Source organism: Netta rufina (genome assembly GCF_964035555.1).
Source record: "Netta rufina genome assembly, chromosome: 1".
NCBI lineage: Eukaryota > Metazoa > Chordata > Aves > Anseriformes > Anatidae > Netta > Netta rufina.
Genome location: NC_140123.1, coordinates 30,671,007 through 30,698,484, shown reverse-complemented (window position 1 = coordinate 30,698,484; position 27,478 = coordinate 30,671,007). Strand labels below are relative to the sequence as shown.

Below are 27,478 nucleotides of genomic sequence, written 5' to 3'. Positions count from 1 at the left end.
AAAACCGCTGGGAAGATCACTTTACCCTGAGCACGCAAGGGCCTTCTGCAACTGACCCAGCTTCTTTGCACGCACCAAGAAGTGAGAACATACACAAGCACACACCATTAAGACCAAGCAGCCTTCATTTCTTTGAAAAAAGTGGAGGTGGGAGACCGTGTAGCTTATTACTCTGCACAACATAGATGCACCAGACTCAAAGGCTCGCTGCCCCTCCACAGGCCTGAGCGGCTCCCACAAAGGATTGCTGCTTTGAAGCAAAACCACCAAGACCAAAAGTGCCCCGAGTTCAATTTGAGGAGCCACAACAGCGTTGCTGAACCTCCCTTTTCCCACCAGACTCATTTGCCTAAAGCATCTCTTGGCTGTCAAAGAGAAGGCTTCTATATATACACACCGCAGCCTCGCAACTGGTTCAACCTGAGTGAAGGCAACACTTGAAAAGAGAAGCTGAGGCAGGATGAAGTCTAGGCTTGTGGAGGAAAAGTCATCCGCCGAAGAATAAATATTAATTATTTCAGCATAATAAATAATCTAAACTACAATCACCACCAGCGTACCCACATTCCGCCGTATTCTTTTGTCTTCCTCTATACAATGGGAACATACACACTGTCACAGACTGTTAAACACAATTTACCCACGCAGTAGTTTCGGAGCATAATCAATACAAGCCACCCCCTCACGAGAAAAACAAGCGTTTTCATCTCGCACCTCCACACGCTGGGACCCGAGAAACGCGATTTTCAGACAAAAACCCCGCGCCGCTTCACCTCACAGCACAGCCGGGCACAGAGCTGTGCTCGAACCCCGGGCTGCACCTTTGGAAGAAAGTTCCAGGCCTTACCTCTCGTCCTCACCATCTACGAGGGGCGTCGTCAGCGGCAGCACCTTCAGCGGGAAGAGGGAAGCGGAGGGCGGCGCGCTGCTGCTGGTGCCGTCGGCGGGGGCTCCGACGCCGCTCTCGCCGCCGGCAGCTTGAGGTAAACCAACGAGGGAAGGTTCTGTGGGGCGCCTGCCGTCCTCCATCTGGCTCACGACCGACTGGGCCAGCGATTGTGCGGGGAACTGGGCAGAGCTCAGCGGTATCTGCTGCGGCACACTCTGTGCCACCGGCATCCCTATACTCGTCGGTAGCAAGGGAGGCTGGCTAACGCTCCCGTTCGGCACGGCCGAAGCCTGAGCCATGTTCTGGGGCTGTCCCAAACCTATAGAGGCAGAAGGAATGCCAGGAGGCACGGCCGAAGCAGCTTGACTCGGCGCAGGAACAGTACTAGCGGAAGGTATAGGGCTAACTGCAGGCAGCTGCTGGCCGCTCATTCCTTGCACCACCGACTCCACCGCTTGCGCCTGCGGCTGCACGGGCAGCAAAGTGTTTTGCTGAGCCATCACCATTTGCTGGGGAAGGCCCGAAGCGCCGGCCTGTAACCCCGGCTGCATTATCCCCGCCTGCACAGGCTGCACCACTTGCGAAGACGGAGGAGCAGCCGCCGACGGCATGCCGGGAGGTGGCATTTGGTTGGCAGCAGGCGCCGGCTGCACCACGGCGGCCACGCTTCCTTGCTGCCCGACGCTCAGCATCTGAGCCGCCGGAGCGTGCGCCACCGGTGGGGCTGGGGCGGCAGCGGGGTGAGCTTGGACCGCAGGCTGCATGCTCTGGGCCTGGGCCACAGGAACCGGCGGCCCCGCTCCTACCGCGGAGGAACTGGGCTGCATGGCAGGCGCCGGGGGCTGGAGGATCTGCTGGTGCTGGATGTACTCCGGCATGGCCCCCGGAACAGAGTTTTGGTTCACCGGCTTGACGTGAGCTGCGGCCATCGGCGGAGGAACCGTTTGTTGCTGCTGCTGCTGCTGCTGTCCTCCTGCGTACTGCAGCTGCTGCTGCTGCACAACCGGCAGCGTCTGCACGGGCTGCGCCGGCTGCGGGTACGGCAGCTGCTGCTGGGCCATGCCCTGCATGGCAGGCTGCTGGTGGCCCAGCGCCGGGGTCACACCCAGGATGTTAACCGGGGCCGGCTGAACCCCGGGAACAGCGGCGAGAGCGGGCTGCGCGGGAGGCTGGACCCCTGGCTTCTGCTGCGGGTAGTTTACCTCTTGAGAATGCAGCTGGACTTGTGCAAGCTGGGATTGAGAAACACTCTGTGGTATACTCGCTGCTGGAATTGCCGGAGGAGCAGCGCTGCTAAAATCCATCTGCTGCGGACCCACACCTTGAAACGCTTGCTGCTGTACCACAGTAGGTGCTCCCATTTCTCCACTTCCCACACTTTCTGTATAGTGACTCAGTGTGCTTACATTGCTGCTAACAGAACTCCCACTGGTGCTCTCCCTTTCAGAAGTCACTTCGAGCGGGTTTTGTTTTATCGTCTCTACTGCTTTGTTTACTGCTACTCCTTCTGCAACTGCAGCAGTGTTTTCTTTATCATAGAACTCAGTGCATGTCCATCGACCTTTTTTGAAAGGTTCGGAACTAGAATCTAATTTTACAACTCTAAACCTTGACGTGCCAGATGCAGGCTGCTGCTGGCTTGATCCCACTGCCATCCCTGCAGTTGGATTAGTAACATTGTTAATGACACTAGAGGAAGCACTCGTACCATTGCCAACACCACTCAAGATATTCACATTAACATTGCTGCTAGTTCCAGACAAAGCATTTACATTACCAGTACTTGTGATGTTGCTTAAATTTATAGTACCAAGCACGCTGCTTGCCACGCTAGAGCTACCACCGCCCATATTATTTAAGGTACTAGTTCCAGAAGCAGGACTTACACCTAGATTGCCAGGAGTACTCGTAGTGCGGATATTAGACGCGACAGATGCGGGGGAACCAGTGGATGATGCAGCAGAACCCGGTGCGGTTGCTATAACATTGTCAGAGCTTCCAGTTGTGGATAGTTTTCTAAACGACGGACTGGGTGGCGGTCCTCCAGAAATCGGGGCACTGCCCACCCCAGGATGCGATGGATGATGGTGTCCGTGGTGGTGGTGGTGAAGATGATGGTGGTGGTGAACATGATGGGGGTGAACGCTTCCGTTGATCACGACGCCCTGCTGCGGGTGATGAGGCAGAGAAGGGTGCTGCTGAGGAAGATGAGGCTGGTTTGGAGAAACAGCCCCAGGAGTCTCTGCCTCCTGGAAGTTATTTAAAGTCTCTTCAGAGGAGCTCCTCTCGGGTTCTCCCAAGTCAGTGGCCCTGGATAAAGAAACATCCAAGATTTCTGAAGAGGACAGGTCTTCAGTGTGGGACTCATCCAGGTCATCGTAGCTTTCGGTATCTTCGGCTATGCTGTTATTAGAGCTCATGCTAGCCGATATTTGAGCAGGGGTCACGCTGGTAATCTGGAAGCCACTTTTCTTCTTCATCTGAGCTCCAGCCTGCGCGAGAGGCTGTGGCTGGAGCTGAGACTGCGAGAGGAGGTTCAGGCTTTGTGGAGGAGGGGGTGTCGGCTGTGGACCCGCCGCCGCCGCCGCCGATGCTGCAGGAGATGGAGGCGGCGGCTGGACCAGCAAGGGCGGCTGATAATCCTCGGCGGAGAGGGCAGCGCTCCCGCCGCCGGTACCTGGTGCAGTGGGAGCCGTAACGCAGCTGCTGCCGCTGCTACTGCTGCTGCCCCTTCTAGGAAACATCGCCGGGTGCGCCATCTTCCTAGCACTAATGTCTGCGGCTGAGTCAGGCTGGTGCATTGTATCGGGCGGATTTTAAGAGCGCGGTCCCCCGGCAGGGAGAGAGACAGACAGACAGACAGACACACGCACAGTTAGCTGGGCGGCAGGGCGCAGACCCCGCACAGACCCCCCTATAACCCCCCCTATAACCCCCATTCCCCCACCACCACCCGCAGCGCAGGGGCTGAGCCGCCTCAGCACCGCCGCTCTCCTCCCCCTCTCCTCCTGCACAGGGAGGGGGCGAGCACCAGCCCTGGATGTGACACTCCCCAACCCCCCCACACCCCTTTTACCCCCTCAGGACCCCCTCACACCCCCCCCAAATCCCATCCCACCACCACCACCACCACCACCACCGACCTCCCCCGGCCCCTCCGGCGAGGGAAGGCGATGCCTGCCTCAGCCCGGCCGAGCCCCTTCCCTTTCCCCTTCCCCTCATGGAAGCCGGCAACCGGCAGAACCGCCCCTCCGGCCCTGCCTGCGGCCAGGGGAGGAAGAGGAGGAGGAGGAGGAGGAGGAGGAGGAGGAGGAGGAGGAGGAAGGCGCGGATACGTACGGGACCGGCGGCAGCGGCAGGCAGAGCCGGGCAGGGCCATCCCCGTCAGTGGCAGCCATGGAGCTGAATCATTTTGGGGAGCCGAGAGACGGCAGCAGCAGCAGCAGCAGGAGGAGGAGGAGGAGGAGGAGGGAAGAAAAGCGGCAGCCCGGCGAGGAGAGCAGGGAGGGAGGGAGGGAGGCAGGCGGGCGGGCGGGCAGCCGCTCTGCCCTCCCTCCGTGTCTGGCTGCCTCCGGGGGAGGCTCCGCTCGGCTCCGCTCCCTCTTCCTTCCCCCTCCGCCTCCTCCCCCTTTATAACACCCGCTCGCCCTCCGCACAGCCCCTCTCCCCTGCCTGCTCTCCCCCGGCCCCTCGCCGAGCCCGGCGGGGAGGAGGAGGAGGAGGAGGAGGAGGAGGAGGAGGAGGAGGAGGGCGCTGCGCGGGGCCGCAGGGGGTTGGGCAGCGCTGGCCCTGAGGGGAGGGCAGCCCGCAGACGGCGTAAGATGGCGGCCGCCGCGCAGGCGCGCCCGGCCCGGCAGACATAAAGCCCGGCGGGACCGGGGACGGCGGAACTCGGCTGGGCTCGGCTGGGCTCGGCTCCCCCCGGCGGAAATTGCCGAGCGCCGCCGAGCCCCCCCGAGCGCCGAGGAGGGGCGCAGCGGGGCTGGGGGGGGGGATGCGAAATGGCGGCCAGGTGCCGCGGTCCCGCAGCGTGACTGTGCCTCACATGACCCGCCTCCCTGCCCCCTCTCCACCATCCGCGGGTTTATTCACGTTATTCATCACCTTCGTCTTCATTCTTCATCCCCTCCCTCGGTCCAGAATGTTCCTGTCGCCCTCCCTCCTCCTCCTCTTCCTCCTCCTCCTCCTGCCGTGCGCGGCGCCTCGCCCGTCCCTTTGTGCCGCCCGGGGTCCCCTCACGCCCCGACATGGCCGCCGCCCCCCTCAGGTACCCCCATGCCCCACCGGGTGGCAGGAGGGCCCGGGGCTGCCACCACTCCCTGAGGCGGTGTGGGCGCATCGAGCAAACGTACCAAAGCACTCCTTCAAAAAATGGTCACCCTTCACAAGTACCTTTTTATCATTAAGTGAAATTGAGGTCAAGTCCACCGCAACCTCTCTCTTGCTGTTTCAGCACTGAAGACCTCGTGGCCTTCCTCAGATGTAGCAAAACTCAGCCATCTCCATCCCCTTGTGGCTTCAGCTCACCTGTGCCCAAATCTTGGCTACTCCTCAAGCTGGTGCAGCTGCTGTCTGATCCCTGAAGGCACCAGGTGCTTGTGTGATGGCCAGGAGATCTTCCATAGCATCTACAAACCTGCTAGCATGCCCTGGTGAGCATCCTGCAGGTGGGGAGGTATCTCACTGCAACACAAGCCCAACAGATTCACACCAATTCAATTCACCAAATTCACAGTAATTTCATCGCCCCACCACTCCTGTCATAAGGACCCTCTCCAGGAGCACTCTCAGAGCTTGCTAAATTGGCTGTCCTGCTTTCCTACAGAGGGGGAAATGTTCACACCTTCTCCTCTGTTTCTCCAGGTGGATGAAGTGTGCACCTATGCCAGGAGGGGTGCTTGTGTGTCCCATTTTCTGGCAGCACATCCTCATCTCCAGATACAGTCTTTCACGAGCTGGTGGAGATAGCTCAGTCACCTCTTTGAAATTATTATGTTGTGTGTGGAACAATAAAACATTTGACTGACTCGGACTAATTCTATAGCTTATTTATGAAAACCATCACTTAGGACAATCAACAGGACACGTGGGGGAAGCAAAAAAAAAAAAAAAAAGAAGAAGAAGAATTTGGTGTTTACTGCAGTGAATATGTAAATATGTTGTGAAGAGTAGTAGAGCTTTAACAAGAGAATATGGGAGAGTCCAAGCTACTATATCACATAGCTGAGTCATTAGAGTTCTTGTGGGAGATGTAAATGTGAGTTCCTTGAGGCAGAGAGGAGATTTGAGTCTCCCATGTTCAGTGTGTGGTGTTTAATCACTGAGGTACTAAAAATGCTGTTTTTCTAGCTCCGTTTTGTGAAAAGGGTGAGGTTTCAAGGTCACGCACAGTGGGAGTTTCTGCTGCCTGTGCCTGAATCTCAGCCTTCCATCTTGTCTCACCCTGTTAACTAGATTATCCATCTCTCAGTCAGTGTGAGGGACAGGGGTAGCTTTGAGAAAATCCTGATTTTTGCATCCTAATTGCTTTTATATCTGGAATGCAGACGTTCAGCTCAGGTCTCTAGGTACCTGAAATGTAGACTTGCAACCCTTGCTCCTTCCATGGCTCTAGCCCACTGCCTGTATACAGACAATGCTGAGTATTGTGAAGCGATTGGCATGTAATTAAATAATGTTCTGCCTGTTACGAGAACTAGGCAATATTATGTTTTAGAGCTGATAATCAGAACATATTGAATACCATGCTACCTGAACGTGTTGTGAGCCCCATACCAGAAGGCATCTTCATGTGACCCTCACAGATTTCAGGAAAGCGTCACAAAGATGCCCGTGATCAGTCTACATGGAAATTGATGCAACGCTGAGGCCTTATTGATGAGATACTCATATGCCGAATGCTAAATGTGTGTAAACATTTTTGGGATGAGAGCCTGAGGTTGCAAGCCAACTTCCATTATAAATTCCTGTTCTGTCTGCTTATAACTTTCCCAGAACAATTTCCTTGAGGAATTAAGCTTTCTATGATTAGTCCCAGCACAAAGATATTTTTTTGAATGTTTGAACAAAGGCCAACTACTTTTAAAGCACATGGTCTAGGAAGAGGGATGAATCTGTTTTTAACCTTAAAAATCTCTGTATAAGTAACTCAAACAGAATCTTGTATGCACCTAATAGGCATCAATCAGCTTGAAAAAGAATTTAAAAAGTAGTATGGTAATTGGTTAAATGTCTGGTTTAGCACACTCCGACTAAATAAATTACATCCATTTCAAGTAGTTGGTGAGATACCTGTCATCCTCTCGGGCTATACACTTCTTAGTACAGTATGTGAAACATCTTTAGATTAGCTCCACACAGTTCTTCCCCAAGGCAAACTGGAGAAAAAAAGGAAAAAATACGTAATTTAGATAAGTCGTAACTTACTTGCATAATGTGGTCACTAGTCAGTTAACAATCCAAAGGATGGTCTAGGCTACGCAAAGGACGTCTGGAGTAGCCTGATTGAAATATATTTTAAATACTGTTAATAAATATTAATGTAATCTTAGATATTATTTTTCCTTTGCTTACACCTTTTCACCAGCCATATGCTTACAAATTTTTTTTTCTTTCTTTCTTTTTTTTTCAAGCCTCAGTCTCAGAATGGAATTCTCAAATTAAAGATTTTAATTCCTTTTCATATTTGTCAAGGTTGATGAAATTAAAATTAAACTGCTGAAATTGATGATTTGTTTGCTATAAATGTTGTTACTTAGTTGTTGTTCAAAGTGGGAAAAGAACCTTCAACATATATCCAGTTTAAAACACACCAAATATTTCAAAATTGGGCAATGACAAAATTAACCATCTTCAAGTAGGGTGTGTTGGACTGTAAGGGAAATTGCTCCATAGTTATTCCAAACAAGTTCACCCCCCTTTTTTTTTTTTAATGAACTGTATCAGTCTACTGGCTGGATACAGAGGTGCTCTGTCATTACTGTCTGGATCCAGCACCTTATCCACTGTGGTCACCGCTCACGACTACAGGGCAGTCCTACAATGGCTTCATGAACTCTTGGGGTCTCTGTCAGAGACAGAAGGGTTGCCAGTATAGAATCCCCTTGGATTGCATCCCATACATGCATGCTTTCTGGACAGGCACGTACAGGTGGGATTGATGGAGCCCTTGCTGCCAGGTAGGGTGAGCATGTGTCTGGAAGAGCTCTCTTTCCATCTTAAAATCTTGTACTTCAGGTTCATGCAAGAGAACAAGATCTTCACAGTGTAGGTATTTAGAGATCTGCCTTCCAAATTTGTAGTACTTCTTCAGACAGGAAACAAACCCTATTGACATCATAGATTCTCCAGGGATTCCAGAAGAAGCAGTATTTTATTATTTTCTTTCTCTGGCTCCTTGACTATGAGACATAGTTGTATACGTTCCTCCTACTATATGCAGTAGTTTGTATTTTTGTACTCAGTAATTATAAAGCCAACAAGCAGGAGTACTGTTGGTTTCTCACTCAAGACAAAGTCAGAATCAAGGGGGATCAATCTGACAGGTGTTTTAAATCCCGTGTGACTGCTCATAAATATTTTTTTGAAACTTTAATGAAAAGAAATGTTTATGATATGAAGCTGCCATTGTTACTTTAGACAGAAGGCTTTTCTGTGTTCATTAATATTGCTGACTGTAGTCTCTCCGTTGATTTGCAAAGGTGTATGCAATTATTTTCTGCCTTCTTAGAGGAGTATTCATAAGAAAACTCAGCTTTCAGCTCTGAAAAAGCTGTAATTCTGCTTCTGTGTTTTCTTAGAAAGTTCAAGTCAAGTCTTGATCTTCCTTTCTTGTTTTGTTTTTAGTTGGCTGGTTAGTTGGTTGATTGGGTTTACTGACTGATTCCAAAACGCCTACTGAGACATTTTTCAGTCCTTATTTTAATTCTTATGAAATACTGTCAAACCTTCTGGAAAGGGAAATTTTCTCACAAGTTTCTATTAAATGCTCGCAGAAAATGATAATTTTAGCAATCTTTAAAAAAAAAAAGATAGGTTTTTCTTTACATTAGTCAGTTCTACTTCAATGCCAGTTTTCTCAAAATCATGTATTTCTAGATCATGTGGAGAAGTTGTTTTAAAATATTCCTATACCTGCATTTGGGGAATGTGGCCAAGTAGGTAGTCTTTCTCTTTTTTTTTCTTGGTAAGGATTGCATTCAAATTCAGAGTTTATGGAAGACTTGTAGAAACTTTTACCATCACTTTAAACTGTACAGACTATATTTGTATAGACTATGTGCAAGGCAATGTAGTATAGAAGCCATGGTTAAAAGTAAACCCTCCACCATTCCTTGACAGATGCATTATCAACCAAACCAACACCGTGGGTTTTATCAATATCATCTTCTTGTCCTTCTCCATTTTCACCTGGGTTTGTAGTCAATCGATGAAATTGCATCTTATAGCAGAGCCAAGTTCTGGAAAGACTTTCTCAGGTACCTCAACCTCTGATGGTAATAGATGCAGTTCCATTGTAGTCTGAGATCATTTATTTAATTAAATGTTTCTAGAGTACAGGTCTTAGATTGTTAACTATTTGATCTTTGATTAGTCAGCCAAGTGGTATATATAATTAAGCTGAAGATCAAATAAAATGATGATCAAATCATTGAAAAATGGTCCAGTTGTTAAACAGACCCTCCTTTTTTTTACCTCTGGAAAATATGAGCAAAGTGGGAAGTCAAACAGTTTTTTTAGATTAGCTTTAGTTTTTGCTAATTAATCAGAAAGATTTTTCACAGGACTCTTAAATAGTATTGGAAACCTGAGCTCTTTTGGGTTGCAGTTCTCAGTCACAGGGACTGTGTGGAATTGTTTTCTTTTTGCAGATCCTAACCCTGATAGAGGAAAGCACTTAGGAAAATACTTTGTTTAAGAACAAACTTTTCTCCATTGATTACACTAGGAATTCTGCGGTGCATAGAAGTTCTGCAATTTATGTGTCATCTTCTTCAATGGTCAGGGTGAGTGTGTCCATTCTGATGAGGCAGAAATCTTTAAAATTTTAGACTAGGAGTAAATAAATAGATTTCTGGATTTATATATATATATATATATATATATATATATTTTTTTTTTTTTTTTTCCTGAACCACCAGCCTTGTCTGATACAAAATTCTTTGAAAAAGCAGACTGTGCAGCTAGCTAGTTTTTAACACATCCACATAATTTTTGTTGCTACAGGAACTGGAGGCAAATAGTCTGTCCTAGTTGTAAAGGGTACAGAGAAGCCATTCTTGAACCCATTCAATTTTCTGAATCTCGTGTATCTTAATTTTCATCTCCCTTTTTTACTGTGTCAACAGTTTTTCTTCCCATCTAAAACATATTCTGTGGAAGCAAATATTTGTTTGCGCAAATCTAAAATTTTCTATTGGACAGTGCCTGAGCAAACTTAAACTTTGCTTTGTATATGCCTTAGTCGTAGTATAACTGGATCGCTTACTGAAAGCAAGCACAGACTGGTCATGAGCACAGCAGAAGTAAACATAACTTTTATGAGTAGTCACTTGGTAATTTTCCCATAATTCTAATAATACAAATCACCTATTTCTCTACAGTTATTTCACTACTAAACGACATGCAAGCCTGTTCACAGTAATGGGAAAGCAGTGTATATAATTCCTCCGCTTATCTAAGGTCTTCAGGTTGTTTCTCTGTTTTATAATTGTCTGGGCATCTTCTCTTTGATTGCCTCTACATTTTAAATTGCTCTGTGTGACACTTTTGCTTCTGCACACACTCACTGGCAAGCATTGAAAAGCTGAATTAAAAGTTCTTGTAACAGAATTCAGTGAGAAACAGGTTTGGAAATTGCGATTCAAGCACCAGGAAAAATTGCCTCTTCCCATTTCAGCAGAACAAAAGATATGAAAAAAAAAAAATGTCCTGACAATTTATACATTGTAGTCAGAGGCTTAACTTAAGTCATGTGAATAGTCCCTTTGACTGTTAACTTTTAGTCACTAAACCCCTAAAAACTTAACATAAAACATGTAAATATTTGGAGACTCAGAAGACAAGAAGATGAGGTATGTGCTAAGGTGTGGTCTTTTGTAGCTTTAGGATTACGTTGATCTTTAGTCGGTAACAGTGTTGAGTCCTTTTCAAGTTACTCCATACGCTGCTAGACCAGAGATTCTCCAATATTTTTGTTGAAAGATGCTAGCTTTTTGTCCTATACGAGCTTTATGAATGAGCTTGACAACCAGCCCTGCAATATTTCACTGCTTTAGGATCAAGTCACATTACCTCATTGCCAGTTTTATCACTCATAAGGGCATTTTAACTGCTGTTAGTAAGAGGCTCAAAAATTACCCGTTTTAAATTGTATTATACAAAAAAAAAATATGTTTTTCATGTTTCTGTTTGTTAGAATGTGCTTTATTTCTGCTCAGACTTAATGGCTCTGTTAGTAGTTCAGCATGGAAGCACTGATGAGAATTTGAAACGCATCAGCATTATTTGCCATGTCTCTCTGCAAAGTGAATTCTTAGATAATAAATGAGCAGAGGCTCAAAGAGTGTCAAAACACACCTCTAACTGTGCTGATCGAGTAGCCCATCCTACTTAAATAAGGGGCAGTGTGTCAGTGTGCTTGTCCTGTGGGACAAAAAATAGCGGTGCCTTAATTGAGGGAAACTTTAAAGACAATTCTTTTTTAGGTCATGAATAGGAGAAGTTAATAGGATACAAATGAAATTTACAGACATGAAGACGGGAGGTGGTATGGAAACCAGACAGGAAATAACACAGGGACTTGATATTTCCAGAAGAAAAAAAAAAAAAGGTGCAATTGCTTAGTTTACACATTTAGTAAATATGAAATTAAATGTGATTTTGTAATATAAAATGGATGCAAAGAAACACTTTTAATGACCTTTTGATGGCATTTGCAAAGATGCTGTTGCTGGTATACCTAGGAATTGTAATAATTTAAAGATATTATGGTACCAGAAGTGTGCTGAAAAAGCAGTAATAGTCCAGGGAAATGAAAAAAAAAAATAAAATGATGTTTGAGTCAAATGAGTTTCAGTCTGGGGATAATGTGTGTTTGTTTTGCAAGTGTCTGCAGGTCGAGGCATTAAACCACAAGATAATAATCTCTGGCTGTTGAAAGGAGAGGGGAGATATGTTGAAGCAAGAAGATATTTCAGACCCAGATTCAGCTCCCTCCACCCCCCTGCCAGTGAAGTACCCGACTTAGAAGTGTTGCTGTAAAATTTCTGGTGGGGAACACGAACCTTCACCTGCCACTTCTACATCCTCTGGAGCTGCTCATTTTTATCCATTGACTGCTGCGAGAGCCCAGGGTTATTATTAGGTGTTTAATGTATGTGTCTCAGAAGGGACTAGATTAAGGTGGGAGGTATGTGAGCCAATGGCATGAGAAAAAGAATATTTTATTTGAACATCAGGACAAACAATTTTGAATGTACAAGGGACATTAACAGTGAAATATAGCCTGTGAGAATGTGACAGAAAATCTATTACAGGGACACTCAAAATCAGACAATAAAATACTTTAATAAGTGCCTGTAGAGAGTAATCCTACTGACCAAGAGAGATCTCATATCATCTGTAAGATTATTCGTACCATTAAAATATACAATACTATTATTATCTGGGAAAGAACAATAATCTATCATTTAAGGCTCTTACCTGATACTAGGATTACAGTGACAGGTGAGTATCCAGTGCAGGAAATAATGCATAATATAATTTCCCTGCATAATAATACTGGGGAATAAAATCACATTCTTTGTACACACACACACACACATGTACACGTATATAAATATATATATTTATACATTATATATACGAAAATGTGTTTTTATATTGCATATATCGATATATCTACTTTTTATTTCCTCACTGCTATTTTTATTTCCTAACTTAGTGGTGCTTTCAGTGTATGCTAATTGTCGCTTCTGCAGCTTCCCAGCCGTCAGATACCATAAGCTGAGGCTTCAGACTCTCCTGGACGTCTGAGAGCTCCTTCGCGTGTTTTTTGTCTTCATTCACCCAAAACTGGCCAGCTCACTACCCTCCACATAAACAAGACCTCCCAAAGCAAACTCAACCAAGTAGATGAAAACAGAGTGGTAGGCTGAGCCCTGGCTTCAGTGACCTCGGCTGCTTTTCTTTGCTGTGCGTCTGTTGCGTTTCCATGCGGTGATGCTTCTTGTTGATTTAAAAACTCTTTAAGACCAAAGCTGCATTCTACAAACTTCTTCATTGTTCAGCTTTTATTTGCTGTCCTTACATACCTTTAACCTGTCATTTGTATCATTTGTCTTGTTCATGAACATAGTGAAATGCGTTCCTTGCTTTGCTGTTTCTGTTTTTTTTTTTTTTTTTTTTTTCTCATTTGTCTTCTATCCTACTTCTCAGTTCTCATTTTATTTAACTCTTTCTCCTTTTTGATGCATAGATTATTTTCTTTCTCTGTAAAACTTCCCCTTAGTTTAATTCAGCTCTAGCACATGTACTCAGAGCTGCCACCGCTTTCAAAATACTGCTTTCAGACTTCCAGTTAGACCAGCTTCTTCTCAGATAGGGTCACCGGGAGGTTATGCTGCCTCTCGGCTTCTCAGCTAATCCTCTGAGGCCTAGAAACAGGTTTTTCTAGCAGAATAAATAACTCTGCTGAGCCATTACACTCGTTACAAAGTGTTAAATAGCTGATTTCAGTGTTTTTGTAGACAATGATGAGTGAATACTGCATTTTGTTTCTTTTTTTAGCCTGCTTTCCTAAGGAAACAAAGCTTACACAACTGTTCTGCCTGGCTGTCCATCTGCTTGTCTGTCAGCCTCTCTTTAATAACTTTGAACCTGTTGGCTGATTTCAGGCGGGGAGACAGAGAGATCACAAAGGTATGCTCGCCCTAAAGTTCGTGCCCGTTGTACAGTTTGGCAGAGGGCAAAGTCCTAACACCCTGCTCTCGGGGGAAAAGGGACATCCCCGCAGCCATTCGGGGCAGCAGCAGCCACCGTGTCCCAGTCCCGGCTGTTGGCTCTCGCCAGTCACTGCACATCTCTCTCCTGGGGACAAGAGCTTCAAGAGGAGGAATAAACCTTCCCCTGACAAAGGTGAAGGAAGGAGACCTTTTGTATGGTCTGTAGGCCATCGAGCTTCATTGCTGCAGCTGGAATGTGCGTTTATGACAAAGAAGAAAGCGAGCAAAACGTTTTCTTTATAGGAGTCTCTTTTCTTGGAAAGAGTGTGTGCGTGTAATAGATTCACCGTGTATTTGTGTATTCGTTTTTCAGCTGGATGGCTCAGTCTTGGATCTGGGTCACTAGGTGCCACTGAAATATGAACAGGAGATGTTAATAATACTGCAGCAGGAGCGCTAGGCTCCATTCTTCGGTACCCAGGAGGAGTTGCCTACTGCTCGCAATTCTCAGAGTCCTTCCGGGCATTCAAGTTTCCAGCTCCTCTGTCTCTTAATCTTTTGCTCAGCATTGAAACGATTTTCAGCTGTTTATTCTTCCAGCAGGCTAGTCTCCAGATATCCAGTATCCAGATATTCAGTATTTGTCCTCTGTCTCCCTTTGTGCTGTGGAAGATGAGACTTTGCAGCTGCTGGTTAACAGATTTCATAGTCGAAGATTTTAACATCTTCGTGCTTTAGCTCTGGAGGTCATCGTCTGAATTCTCGGTCCTGACCACAAATAGCAAATATGATAAATCATCCGATTCACATGTTAAGTGATAAAGATTCATTTAATTACAGTGTCTGAAACACCAATCACGGTGGCAACTAATATAAACAAACCAGAGAACAAAATATGAACAGCTAAATGAACGCTAAAAAAAACACAACTCATGCATCTGGCATCCAGGGCTGCGAGTTGCTATATTATATCTGAAATGGGTTGCTAGTGGGAGTGAATGCTAAATAAGGTGCCATCAGCTAAACAAGTCATTTTGTCAGCAACAGATTTAACGAGGCCCATTTCCTGGGGATTTGTGCTTCATACTTGGCTTCTCCATTGTCTAATACGGAACCAACCTTGGTCCAAGCTTTTCTTGTGGATGGGCTACACCAAACCCGTTTCCTGCAGAGTTTCTCTGCCAGTTTTCTAAATTAAAAGGTCCCGGGGAAAGTTTCTGGCCACTGGAGTTTGGCTGTCCATACTGCCAAATTGCCTGCATCTATTGCCCGTGTCTACCAGCAGTCTCCCAAATGATTCCTGAACGCAATTTGGGAGCAAGCTCAGGCCATTTCCAGCAGGCAGTTGGCTTTTGGCCCACCCTCTTTTGGAGAACAAGAGTGTTTAGGAGTACATGGCATGGGCTGTTCACTGCCAGCTGCCCTTAGTGCCAGAGAACTGTCCTGGGAATATTTAAGGTTGGAGTATAGACATCGTCTCTGGTACCTAATAGGAGCTACTCCTTTTCCTCGGGACTACTGATACACTAATAGGGCTTTTATTCATTAATTAACTGCCTATTTATACAGACCTGTTGGAAATGAGTGTGTTAGAAATCTCTGCTCTGCTGCCAGGTTCGGCTGGAATTAATGGAAAGCTTCACAGTTATTAGTAGGTGACGGACAGTGATGGGAAGGGAAATTCACAGACACCCAAATGTGCATTTATGTAGGGCCATTTGTGTATGTACATGTATGTACATGTTCCTGCATACAGGATGCAATCACAAACCTCTCCTAAGGAAATCAGGCTAGAAATATAGTGGACAAACACAACGTGGTCAATCCTGGCAGAGTGTGCTCCATAACCAACCTATTTTGATGGTGTTCTGTGTTTGGTCAGGCCCCTTGAATTATATCAGCTGAGCTGAATTTTAAGCAGAAAGAAGGCCACTGTGAACTAACAGGTGCTTTTGAGCACATGCAACGTTTAACTATGTTGTGTAGCAAGAAATCGTTGTGACTGTATGTGTAGATGTGCGTGAGCGACTCTTAAACCAGCCTGGGGACTCACAGAAGTGTAATAATCTGAAGCTCAGCATTGAAGAATAGAAGACACTTGAATGGTGGGATCATTTCTTGTTCGGTGAGCCTGTCCTGGGCTATGTTAGCATATGCAGGGTGGTGAACACAAAGTTAGGTGAAAGATGTCGCAATATGCCTGAACGACCTGCACTGAAACAGTGCCAGCCATCTGCACAGTCTAAAGCTTGTGCTGTTGTTGCTGTCCATTTCCAGCCCAAAGGACCCTCCTGCCTTCTGAAGTTGCAAAGAAAATCTTGAAAATATGACCCGCTGCAAACTTGCATGGCAAATCTTCCCAAGTCTGCAAGCAGCTGAACCAAAAGTTTCAAGCAGCAAGAAAATAGCTTGTATTTTCTGTAACATGAAAACCAGGATCCTCAAAAGGAGGGTTGAAGAGGTCAGCAACGTTAGCTGGTTCACATCTGGTCTCTTCAGTAGGTATAGTTTACTCTCACAGTCTGAACCTGCTTCTCCCACTGCCCCTGATACAGCCTCCCTCCTTTCATCTGGCTCCCCCAGTGCCTGTTGATATGTCACCAGCTGGGACTGGTTTATTGGTCATGCCCAAGGAAAAGAAAAAAACATGTCAACACAGTGATTTTTCACCTGCCTTCTGAGCAATTTCAAACCCATTTGCCCTTGAAAAATGAAAGATTCATCATAAATTTCCATAAGCAATCATGAAAATCCAGATTTCTCATAACCGAGATGGTGATTTTTATTTTTATTTTTATTTTTATTTAAAAAACAACCTCTGTCAAGAAACAACATCAGATCAAAGTGACAGTCTTAAAGATTGGATGGTGCAGCTGGCATGGGTACAAGGCATTACGGGCTGTCTAGATTAAAGACAATTTTTCCATTACAAGGGCGGGCTAAAACCAAGACCTTGCAACTACAGAAGAACCTAAACATTATAGTAGGCTGGCTGCTAGAAATATCTCATTGACTGAATGTTAATGCATCTGTGGGATTTTCAGGAGTGAGCTTTGAGGGCAGCAGAAAATGGAATGGAGTTTAATCTGGAAGGAGACATGAAAACGATGTCTTTCTCTGTTAGAATCAAAGCCAAGGAGAATTTGGACGCATTCCATTACTTAGGACTGACTCAGCCTCTTTTTTGAATTTAGTGTAGTGTCAATTGCAGAGATGCCAACAAAGCTATCCATCAAAATGCTGGGAGGAAAAAGCACAGGTGCTCTCCTGCTCCAGTTATTTATAGGAAAGGCTCGCAATCACATATGATACAAATGCCCCGATTGAGTTTTTACGTTCCAGAGCCCTAAATCCATCTCTTTGGCTGAAAACACAGCTCAGAAAATTATAATTGGCTATCAGTTGTTGCTGTTTAGCAAAGCTGAAAAAAAAAAAAATCTGGTAAGATGTTAAATTTAGCTACAGGGGACTAAGAAAGTAGCAGTAAATTTGGGAAACTTTGTAGGAATCATACTGGTTTGGGAGAAAGTTACTAAGGCACGGGAGAATTTGCATGGTATGTTAGTGTATAATAATATTTTATTTCAGAAATTACATCCAGTCTTCAGTGTATTTAGGATGCAGAAAATGCTATGGCTCCTCGATACAGGCTCAATACCTGGATCAGCACATCTTTTACTAAATATCCTAGAATATTTCCATTTATTCTCCTGCTGTTTGAGGAAATCTCAGGTAACCCAATATTTTTTCTAGGATGATTGGTGTTGCTGTGGGCTTTTGAAATTTCTCATACTTTGTTAGGTTTTCAAGATAAAAATTTGTAATAAGTATGAGAAATGTCTGGGATTAAATCAGAAGCATTTTCAGTCTACCAAAGGAATTATTTAGACCTTTGCATATTTATGTGAACATGTTGCCTCTCTTCTCAACACGACTGCTGTTGTCTCAGTTGCCATAATAATTGTTTCAATATATTTTTAACCACTTCTTTAAATAAGCCAAATCAGACTGCAAAGGCAGCAACAAATCAAATAATTTCAGATTTTTACCTCTTTCGGGAGTCTACCCGGAGTTCTGCTGAAACTGATGTGCAACACATTGACCTACTTTGGCAAAGATCACCACAGAGTCCTAGAGGACTCAAAGTCTGTCTGTTCTGTTGCTCTTTCTTTGTATATTCTTTGAGACAGTAATTTGTCAGAAAGCCACATAATCAGTTGCTACATTTCCAGTGGACATAAAGTGCATATTTAGAGAGGAAAAAAAGGAAAAAAAGAACATTTTAAAAAAAAAAAAAAAAAAAAGGCTCTGCTATTTCTGTGTGAGGGCTTTTGTTTCTTCATGTCAGACTCCATGCAGACTATCTGTTAGTAGAAAAGACACCAAAAACAAAAGGTATGGGCAACGAATCTCAGGATATTCATAATTTTGTGGGAACCCCAGACATCTTAGAGCCTCTGCCTCAGCTGATCCAAAGAAATCATGTCCCAGCAGTGCTCCATCCTGTCTTGTGCAAAGCCCCATCTTTCAGAAAGACACTTGAATAGCTCCAGGGAGCTAACAAGGTGGCTATGACTATATTCAAGTTTTGGTGGCAACACACCACAGACATCATTCAGTCCTGTGCATCTTGTTTCCCGTGTGCTCAGTAACTGGAATCGTTACTGTTGGTGGGAGGCTGATCTTCATTTCCCAGTCAGGGGGGGCTCTTTTCCATGGAAGTGCCCCTGCCATTGGGATGCCCAGCAGCATTGTCCAAGCATTGTGTCTCTAAAGTGCTGTGATCACTTTACTCCTTTTGTTCAGCAGTATGGTAGAAAGCCCTACATACAAGGTATTACTTTTTAAATCTACTTTCCAAAAGTCTTGGAATTTGGATAGTTGTCTTTCATGAATACTTGTTTTCCCATTATTTCTCCAAACCCCAGCAATTATTTCTGAGCTATGTGTGATTTCTGCTGTATTTGACAAAAAGGTAGAGGTCCCAAAAATCTTTGGTTTGAACAAGTTTGGTGCAAGTGGAGGAGAAATGGCAGAGTGCAGCATTCAGTTCTGATTTAACATGAGGATGGAGAGAAGAATGTAAAGGAAAGAGAGGGATGGTGTAGATTGCAGAATCACAAAAACTCTACAGCCATATACATGTAAACTCCCAAATTTCGCAGATGCAGCAGGAAGGCACACAACCACAAGGCACTGGGCTTTCCTCGCCCTGCTGCAGACCAATTTGCAAGCCTGCACTGCAGCAGCTGGGTGGTTGTACAGCCACAACTAGCACAATAGCATGGGTTATGGTGGCTTTATAGTGCTGACGTAAGGTAGGTGGGGAGGTGACACGCCAAGCCCCACACCTACCGTCACGTCATACGCGGTGTCTATGGAAGGCCAGCACCGGTCTCCCGCAAATCCAGGGGCTGTCAAAACGCTCCGTGTGTAATTCTGTGTGAGATAAGCAGTGTGTACATTGCTGCGATGATATCAGAAGTCCTCAGGGCAAGTCATGCCATCTGGGAAGGGCAATCTCGGGTGAGTTTAACTTCTGAAACGGGAAGGTGAGCCTGGCACCGCCATCCCACATCCAGACCGCTTTTAAAAATTATGTTCCTGCAAAGATAGCACAGGTTTCCTTAGGTTGTTCAGTAGAAGAAAGGATCCTGTGAATTCAAGGTTCATTGGTACATGGTGAAACCCTGCCATGGTCAGGTGCAATGGCAGTTGTGGAAGGTTGGGGTACCAAACAGAAGAGCACCCCAGAAACCAGCTGCTCACTACTTTGGGCTTATTCTCTTGCCACCAACCTGATGCTTCAGAGAAAGTTTAAGCAACAGCCTGGGCAGAAGTGGCTATCAACCATGTTTGAAGTTTCTGTGTGTTTTTTTTTGTTGTTGTTTGCTTGCTTGCTCCTTTGGCTTTTATGCATTGCTTCAATAGCAATGATTCCAGCACACAAGGAAAGGTGCAAACCTTTGCTTTGCTGTGGTGAAACCGGCTGCTTTCATTTGGACAGCATCCAACGTGTCCAGAACGGATCCGAGTGAATCTGACGGGGTGTGACACACGTTGTTTTCCCTGGTGGAAGCGAGCCAAGCAAAGAGGCAGTCGCAGACAGAGCCTGTGGGTACCTTCAACCCTCGAGGAGTCTGGCGATCCCAAGAGCCTGGGCACGTCTCTTCTTGGGAAGGTCAGTTTGAGAGCTGGCCTTCATTTCTGCTGGGAGAGCTGTGCCGAAGTCTGCCTGGCTGAGCTAGCGTGAGGGGCAAGCAGCAAAATGTCCCACAGCTCTGAGAAATAAATATTGGCACACCGTATGTATCTTGAAATATACAGACCAAGAAACACACGATTCTGAAAAAAAAAAAAAAAAAAAAAAGTACTAATACTTCGGTTTCTGGAAGTGCTGAAATAGCAAAACTTCCCAAATGAAAGCCTGGCACAACTGAAATCAGTGGGAGTTTAGTCTGTGACTTTAAAAAAAAAAAAAAAAAAAAAAAGGTGATTTCACCATAAACTGTTTTATAGCTTTCACTAGATAGGGACTACAAAGCGAAACCACATCCCTGTGCGCTAGATAGGTATTTGCCAACTGGGTTTGGGTCGGCTCAGAAAGGAATAAAATTTGCTCTGTTCTTTCCTTTCAGTCCTCTAATTAATTTGTGCTTAGCTCCACACTGCCTTCTTTTGCTGTGAAGAGCAGACATTAAATTGGGATTGTATGTGTTGACAGTCCTGGCTCGAGCCTTCACGCGGGTTGGCTGAGATTTAACAATACATTTTTTTCCCATGGTATTTTCTGTCACATATTTTTTAAACAAGCGCTATTCTGTCAGCTACAGAGGGCAGGAAGAAAAGATGTACTGTAAAGCAGCAAACAAAAGGCAATTTCAGGTTTAGCGTTTGCAAGATTGTATGATTATATTGGCAACTCTCCTTCTCTGTAATCTCCTTATGAAATGTATAGTCTGTTTGCTGTGCTATCCGGAGGAATAAAGGAAATTAAGGAACACTTCATTAAAAAGAATGACTCAATTTACCTTTGGCCACAGCAGCGTAAGCTCTGCTGACATTTTACAGAGTCACTGCCAACAGATCTGGACTTTGGCTTCCATCTGGAGGAAATGGGCACCTGAAAACGAGCCCAACCGGGCACCTACCCCGTGCCACACCGGCTGCGAAACCCCTGGCTCCAGCTGGAAGGGTGCAGAGCTGCGTGGTGTGTCACAGGGCAGATGCTTGGACGGTGCCATCACCGTGGTACATGATCAGGAGCAGTCTGATAGAGTAGCCCATTTTTCCACAAGACCAGCCTTACAGAGCAATTGCTGTTGACTCTGTCGGTCTGGGATCGTTCTCTTTGGAATCAGTGATAAAATTCCTTTTGTCTTGAACGGGAGCAGCACGGGGCCATGAAGCCACTGGGCGAAAACGCTACACACTGCTTTGAAAGTAAGGGAAGCATTAAGGTCGGAATAATAACTTTCATGAAGTGTGACAAAAACCAATGCAATTTGCACCGTCCAGCTATTCGGCCTGTACATGCAGATTATCAGAATCTGGTTATCACATTTAGTAATCCCAGCCTGTCACTGGCTGAAAAAGTGCTTTACAAAACATACAGCCCAGGGCAGGAGACTCCATAAAGTCAATGTTTTTATTGCTTTTTTTTTTTATTGATATAACCCTCTAGTCATGTAGCTTTTCTTTTCTTTCTTCTTGTTTAAAGACAGGGGAAAGAGAAGTAGATGATACGAGATGATAACGTAATGCAACGATTGCTGGTTGTCCGCGGAGAAGCACAAACGTGACCCAGGTCTTGGGATAAAGCCAAGAAAACTGCTGAAAAGACAGATCCTTGTTATCACGTGCTGCAGGTTATTGGGAACCCATTGCAGAGCCTAGCTCCCCCACAGAATGGGGGAGAGGATGGAGGAATCATCCTAAAAGAGGAACCTGGACTCCTGCTACCTCAAAGACTTACCAGAAACAAAACAAAAACAGAAAGAGAGAGAGGGAATAGAGAGTGCTGAATCCATTCCTAGACCAAAAGGTCTCTCGGTTGGGGTGGTGGGGCTGTAGCTTTTGCCACCAGTCCATTAGCTTTCGTGTTGCTCCTATTGCTGGTGCCATCAGCACTTAGCTTGAGATGGTGTCCATGCAAGGAGGAGAGAAAGAAGGGGAGATTTTCCTTGCTGCAGCTTGCAGGAGGGCCCTGAGACCCCATATTCCTGTCCTGCGATCTCATTAAAGACCATTTCTTCCTGAAGAACTTGCAGAAGAAATATTCACAGAAGAAATTATTTCCAGAAGAACCTCTGGGCTTATCCACAGGCAGTGGCTTCTATGGTTGGACTCCTTCCTGGACAGGGAGGTGAGTGCTTGCAGGCTTTACAAGCTAAAGCAGAAGACCTGGTTAAACACAAATGATGAGGAAAGCTTGGTGGGGTGGGTCAGAAGGAAGAACAAACTTCTAAAATGTATGGGGCAAGGCCTCACTGGCACCTTGGATGGCTGCAAGGGAAAATGTGCAGCACACGGAGCTGGACTCCCCTTCCAGAGGTCACATACTGAAAGAGTCTTTCAAGAGGATTTGCGCAAGCCAGACAGACTTATTTTATTTATCTAATAATGCTGGTATTTGTACCTAACCAATATAGGCCACGGAGTGGGAAGTGCTGAGGCACTTTGCTGAGGGCTCATCGCGGAAGGGAGGCCATGCAGGCCGGTTACATTTTTACGTGCTAGGAGCCTGCTGACTGTAGGATGTATTGAATTTCAGTGAACATCATGAAATGTTGTAATGTACGAGCCTGCACCGACAGGGCATTTCGAAGCGGGCATCCCCTTCAGCAGGAGGATTCGGGCTGCCAACAGGGCCTTTATGCTCACCTAAACCATGAGATAAATTAGCTCGTTATTGCTTTTTTCTCCAGGCACCACAGACAGGGCTTATTGGGTATGTCTCTGCGCTGAATGAGGTTGGTACTTTGCCAGCCCTGGTCACAGACCTTTAGCGAAGACATCTCATGCTCTTGGCCATAAGGAAACCTGCTTCATAAGTGGGTGATCATTACTGAAATACATTTGATAACAGAGGGGTTATCATTCAAACGCTGGGCTCAATAAAGATAGCTGAACAAGCATGGCTATGGCATTGGTGGAAATGGGAAAACATATCTGCGGCAGGTTTCTCTCTTTCTGTTTAAGGTTATAAAACATGAGATGTAATCAACATTTATTTTCCATACCAGAAGTAAAATGGCTTAAATAGTAGTATTCGTTATTTTAAATAAGCAATGAAACAAGCAAAAAAGCCCCTGTTTTTCATGCTTTTTTAAGCAACAAACAAACAAAAAACAACTATCTGTTAATTATTGTCCCACCAGCATTATGTATTATCTGACCATGCAGCACAGCTTGGCTCTAAAAGCTAAATTTGAAGAGGAATACTTTAGGAGGCAGAACATCTCTTTGCACCTCAGTCTAGAGGGGTTAAAACCCATAGTGTCCACGTCCCAGCACACTACAGTCTCTGGCCTTGTTGGATATGAGCCATGCTGCCACATAGGGTCAGGGAAAAAGATAATAACACACCTGAAGGATGGCTCTGAAGATGCAGGGTTTAGGAGCAAAAGATCTCAGGTTTTGTGTTTTATCCAACATTAAATGCAGGTGCTGCCCTGGGATCGAGGACTTGAACCTCATGCTCTCATTTTCTGTGCTTTCCTTGGTCACCAGTGTTGTTAAGAGTGTAGCTCCATGAGTTACACCATTTCACATATCATCAGCAGCAAAAAGACTTTCTTGAGGTCATTAATTACAATAGAGCCCAAACAGTTGATGCTTTTTGGGGGGCAACTTCGTTTAAGCTAGAAGGCAGACTTCCTGAATTATACCTCTCCTAATTCCAGCTCCCAGGAAATGCACGTTCAATTCTTGATTTGGGGGAGCAAACAGCTTTGTTGTATCCTAAATGCCAGCCAGAGGTTAATCCATGATGTCGACCAGAACATTTTCCATTTGCATTGGTATACTCCTGGAATCACTCTGCTAAGATGCAGCAACTTACGGTAGGGCTCTGTGCTCACAGTTTTTAAGCAATATCTGCCTCCATCCCAGCATTTCTCTCTTCCCAGCAGATGTGACAGAAGCACCGTTCTGCAGGAGCCTGTCTATCCTCCCTGCCAGCTCGGGGTCCAGCCTGCCACTCGCTGCAGCCACTGGGAAGTTTTCCACGACCTGAGGACAGGCTGGAGCTGGCTCGCACTCTGCTCCTTTAAAGCTGCAAACTGGTTGAGCTAGCACAACCAGCGCTTTGCAGACAACTCAGCAATTACGGGATCATATAACTACAGTAAGAGGCTGAGCTGCAAATTACTGTAATTATGAATATTTCTGTTGCAAGGCAAATTTACAGCCAGATATGTCATGTCAAAATTATTTCATTTTGTGGGTAATTCTAATTTTGCAATACATTTCTAGAACTTCATTTTCCTGTTAAACAGCATATTAATTTGAAGAGTCTATTACAGCGGTTATAGTGGATTATTGTTAGAATTCAGAGGCAGATTATGAAATGCAAACATGCTCCATGGCAGGCTAAATCCTGATCCCAGACAGAATAGCTGAGATGGGAACGGCGATTAATATCATCATAAGGGTGTTGGGCAGTGTCTGAGGAGAGGCTCGGTTCCCTGCCAGGGGACTATTTTTTAAGTACATCTGCCCATATCCCAAACCTTGCATTCAGACTCCTTCTGGAGTTCACCCAGGCATTGCTAACGACGATGCCTTGCAGGGGACGTGGTGTGAAGGAGCTCTTGGCCTCTCCCGGCCCCATCCGTGACTGACACGGGGCAAATGCAGGGATTTAACCCAGCTCTCCCTCCCGCACCGGCTGCCAGTGGAAAGAGCCGTGACTCGGGGCTGACCGGGTCACTGCCAAAAGTAGGAACGACCTTGTCAACTTTGTCATTGTATCTGGTTACGTGGTGCGGGAGGAGGCCAAAATCACCCCCTCCCCTCTCCGGTTTGCTCATTAGCAGTTCACGGAATGGGCTTGACCCTCGTTTCCCCTGCAGACACCTCTGCCACGTACCAAAGCGGGTCTGAGGCACACGTGGCATGTGGGGCCAAGCCCTGGGGTACACTCACGGCCAGGCCCAGGTGGAGCTGGTGACCGAGGTGGTTTTCTTGGGGAAGAGCTGTAGGTGAGATGGCTCTTCTGCCCCCGAGATGGTGGTTTGGGGTGCTTCTGCCCATGCGTTATTCCCCACCGGTTCACAGCTGCTCCCTGCAGCATGTGCGCTATTCGCAGATTATTGTCACATAAATATTTCCCTCTCCAGGCGAATGCAGATAAAGCCTCTGTGATCCAGGCTTTCATCTGCAACTGCCAGGCAACTGGGCTTTCCATTCCCAAACACTGTGAAGTCCAAGGAGCCTCACAGCGGAGCTGGAAGTGGCCTTTGTAGGGTCCCTCTTGCCCCCACGGACACTTTTCAAGAGCTGTTTTGTTCCAGCAGCAAAATCAGGAGACCCTCTCCAAGAACAAGCGTCGCAAGCAAGTGCCTGGGATAGAGAGCTCTGCCAAGTGCAGTGGCAACTGGGTAGAAATGACTTTTTGGACCCTAAAAGGGTTTAATGAAGAGCAGGGAGTAAAATGGTTTATTAAAATATCGACATATCATTAACTCCTGCATTACGCCCTAGCCAGAGCACTTAACAACAAAACTGCATGGAGTCTGACATTACAAACGATCCTCCCCTCCGAAGAGGATAATTCCCATCAGACCTTACGGTCCCCTTCATGAGGTATCAATTATTTATCCTGTGCACTCCAAAAGTCAGCGAGTCCTTTAGATACGAGAGAAGACTGCTAAACAAGCTGCTGATCAGGACGGTGAAATGTTAGTCTTTCCCCATAGGATGCTGCCCACGATTTCACCCAGGAGCTGGGCAAGGAGGGAAGGTGCTGGTCCCCCTAAAATTTCCTTCTGATGCTCACCTGCACGGCCAGCTTCTCCAGGGCATCCTTCCCCTGCCGAGCAGCTCCACTCAGACATAACTACTGTCCTTCTTCCTCACGCACGGCAAACTAGATTAAATTCCTCATGAAATTAACTAGCGATCTCTCACAATTAAACTCATAATTAATGTAAATAGTCAATTTAATATATACCCAAGAGGAGATGTTTATTTAAATGCGCTCTTACTGGTCATTTATATTCTATTGCATTACATTAGGCTGGAAGATCCATCTAAGCTTGCCTGAGACTTCTCATTAAATACAATTGTAACAGGAGTTTCAATGCAGATTTTTTTTTATGCCAATTATCTGCCCCAAGCAAGATATCCAACTATTTTAGCTACCTGTAAGAGTGAAAATAGAAAAAATGCAGGTGATTTCTTGTGACATAAATGTTCCCTGTATTCCCTTTGAACATGTGAGGGGAAAACCTATGCATTTTTTCAAGTTCCAGAGTGTAAAATGAGATTGTATAAATGAGACTGATTTTTTTGCTTTTGTCTCAGACCTCACATTTGCACTGGACTGCTCCGACTAAGGGGCAAATATCATGGTAGCTATTCTAGTTGTACAAAAAATACTCATCTCAGGATATGTCTGCTTGCTGAAGTGCCCATGGCCTAAATCAGTGCCCATCATCCAAGCTCACCTACTCTCCGTGGAGATGTCTGAATACCCCCTGGACAACTCACTTAGAAAAATCACTTCTTTGTAGCTCAGGTCAGAAGCAATGACTCCACTCCAGGGAGTGATTCCACCCCATCTATCTATCTTTCTGTTTACCAACGAACCTACCATCCAGAACCGTGCCTAGCTACCTACCATCTAGGACCATGCCTATGGAGGCAGCTTAACCTGCTCTCAGACTCCAAAAAAAGCACTTTTGCACATTATATATCTGCAAGTAAAACTCTGAAAAGTGGAATTGTAGCTCCCAAGTCCAGGCCCTCTTGCATCCCAAGAGTGCTCAGAAACCTGCTTCTGGCATGGCACAGCACGTCGTGTAGGCACAAAAAGTAGCCAGAACCTGGGACTTGAGCAGAAACACTTCCTAATGATGCTGTGTGCACTGCAAAGTAATTTCTGGAACCCAAACTATGTAAATACAGTCTTCGTCTGACCTCTTTCTCCCCTCTCAGTTCCCAACCTTATAAATAACTCTTACTTCCACCTTCAGATTTTTTCCAGAGCTCTGCTGAGGCTTTTGGTCTGCCTATTTTTAGCTTTGCATTTATTGACAGTGGTTTCCTTCTCGTCTGCCTATTCAGGCTGCAGCCTGGAGAATCAAGAGGTTATTCTCTTTCCCCAAATTGGCTTTCCGTGGACAGATTTGTAAAATTTCTGAAGACAAAAAGAGAGGTCACCGTTTCTTTCCGTCCCACCTGGCATACACATCCTCTGTGAGCCACCATGAGACTCACTCACTGGCTGCCTCCAAAAACTTCCCGAGACACGAGAACATGCTCCTTGATACCCAGGTACAACCAGTCCTCTCCGGGGAAGGCAGCAAGGAAGACGTTAATGCGCATAAAGAGGAGTAGGAGGGCAGGATGTATTTTAGATAACTCCAGTCAAAGAAAAAATATATATATTATCACTAATGGCTGAAAATGTGTAGGAAAA

The 27,478-nt window shown here is 45.6% G+C and overlaps 1 protein-coding gene across 2 annotated transcripts in view; it reads right to left on the bottom strand.

Annotated features, from left to right (window-relative positions):
- Positions 1-4,583, bottom strand: part of TSC22D1 (TSC22 domain family member 1) — a gene marked incomplete at its 5' end in the record, with an annotated part of 77,723 nt that extends 73,140 nt beyond the window's left edge. Inside the window, 2 exons of one of the 2 annotated variants that reach the window (XM_084306469.1) lie at positions 848-3,681; positions 4,229-4,583. In XM_084306469.1, the coding sequence (XP_084162595.1) occupies positions 848-3,648 (2,801 nt within the window). Of the gene's footprint in view, positions 1-847; positions 3,691-4,228 lie in introns of those variants that run through there. The other variant, XM_084306468.1, reaches the window with a different exon arrangement.
- Positions 4,584-27,478: the final 22,895 nt, after the last annotated feature.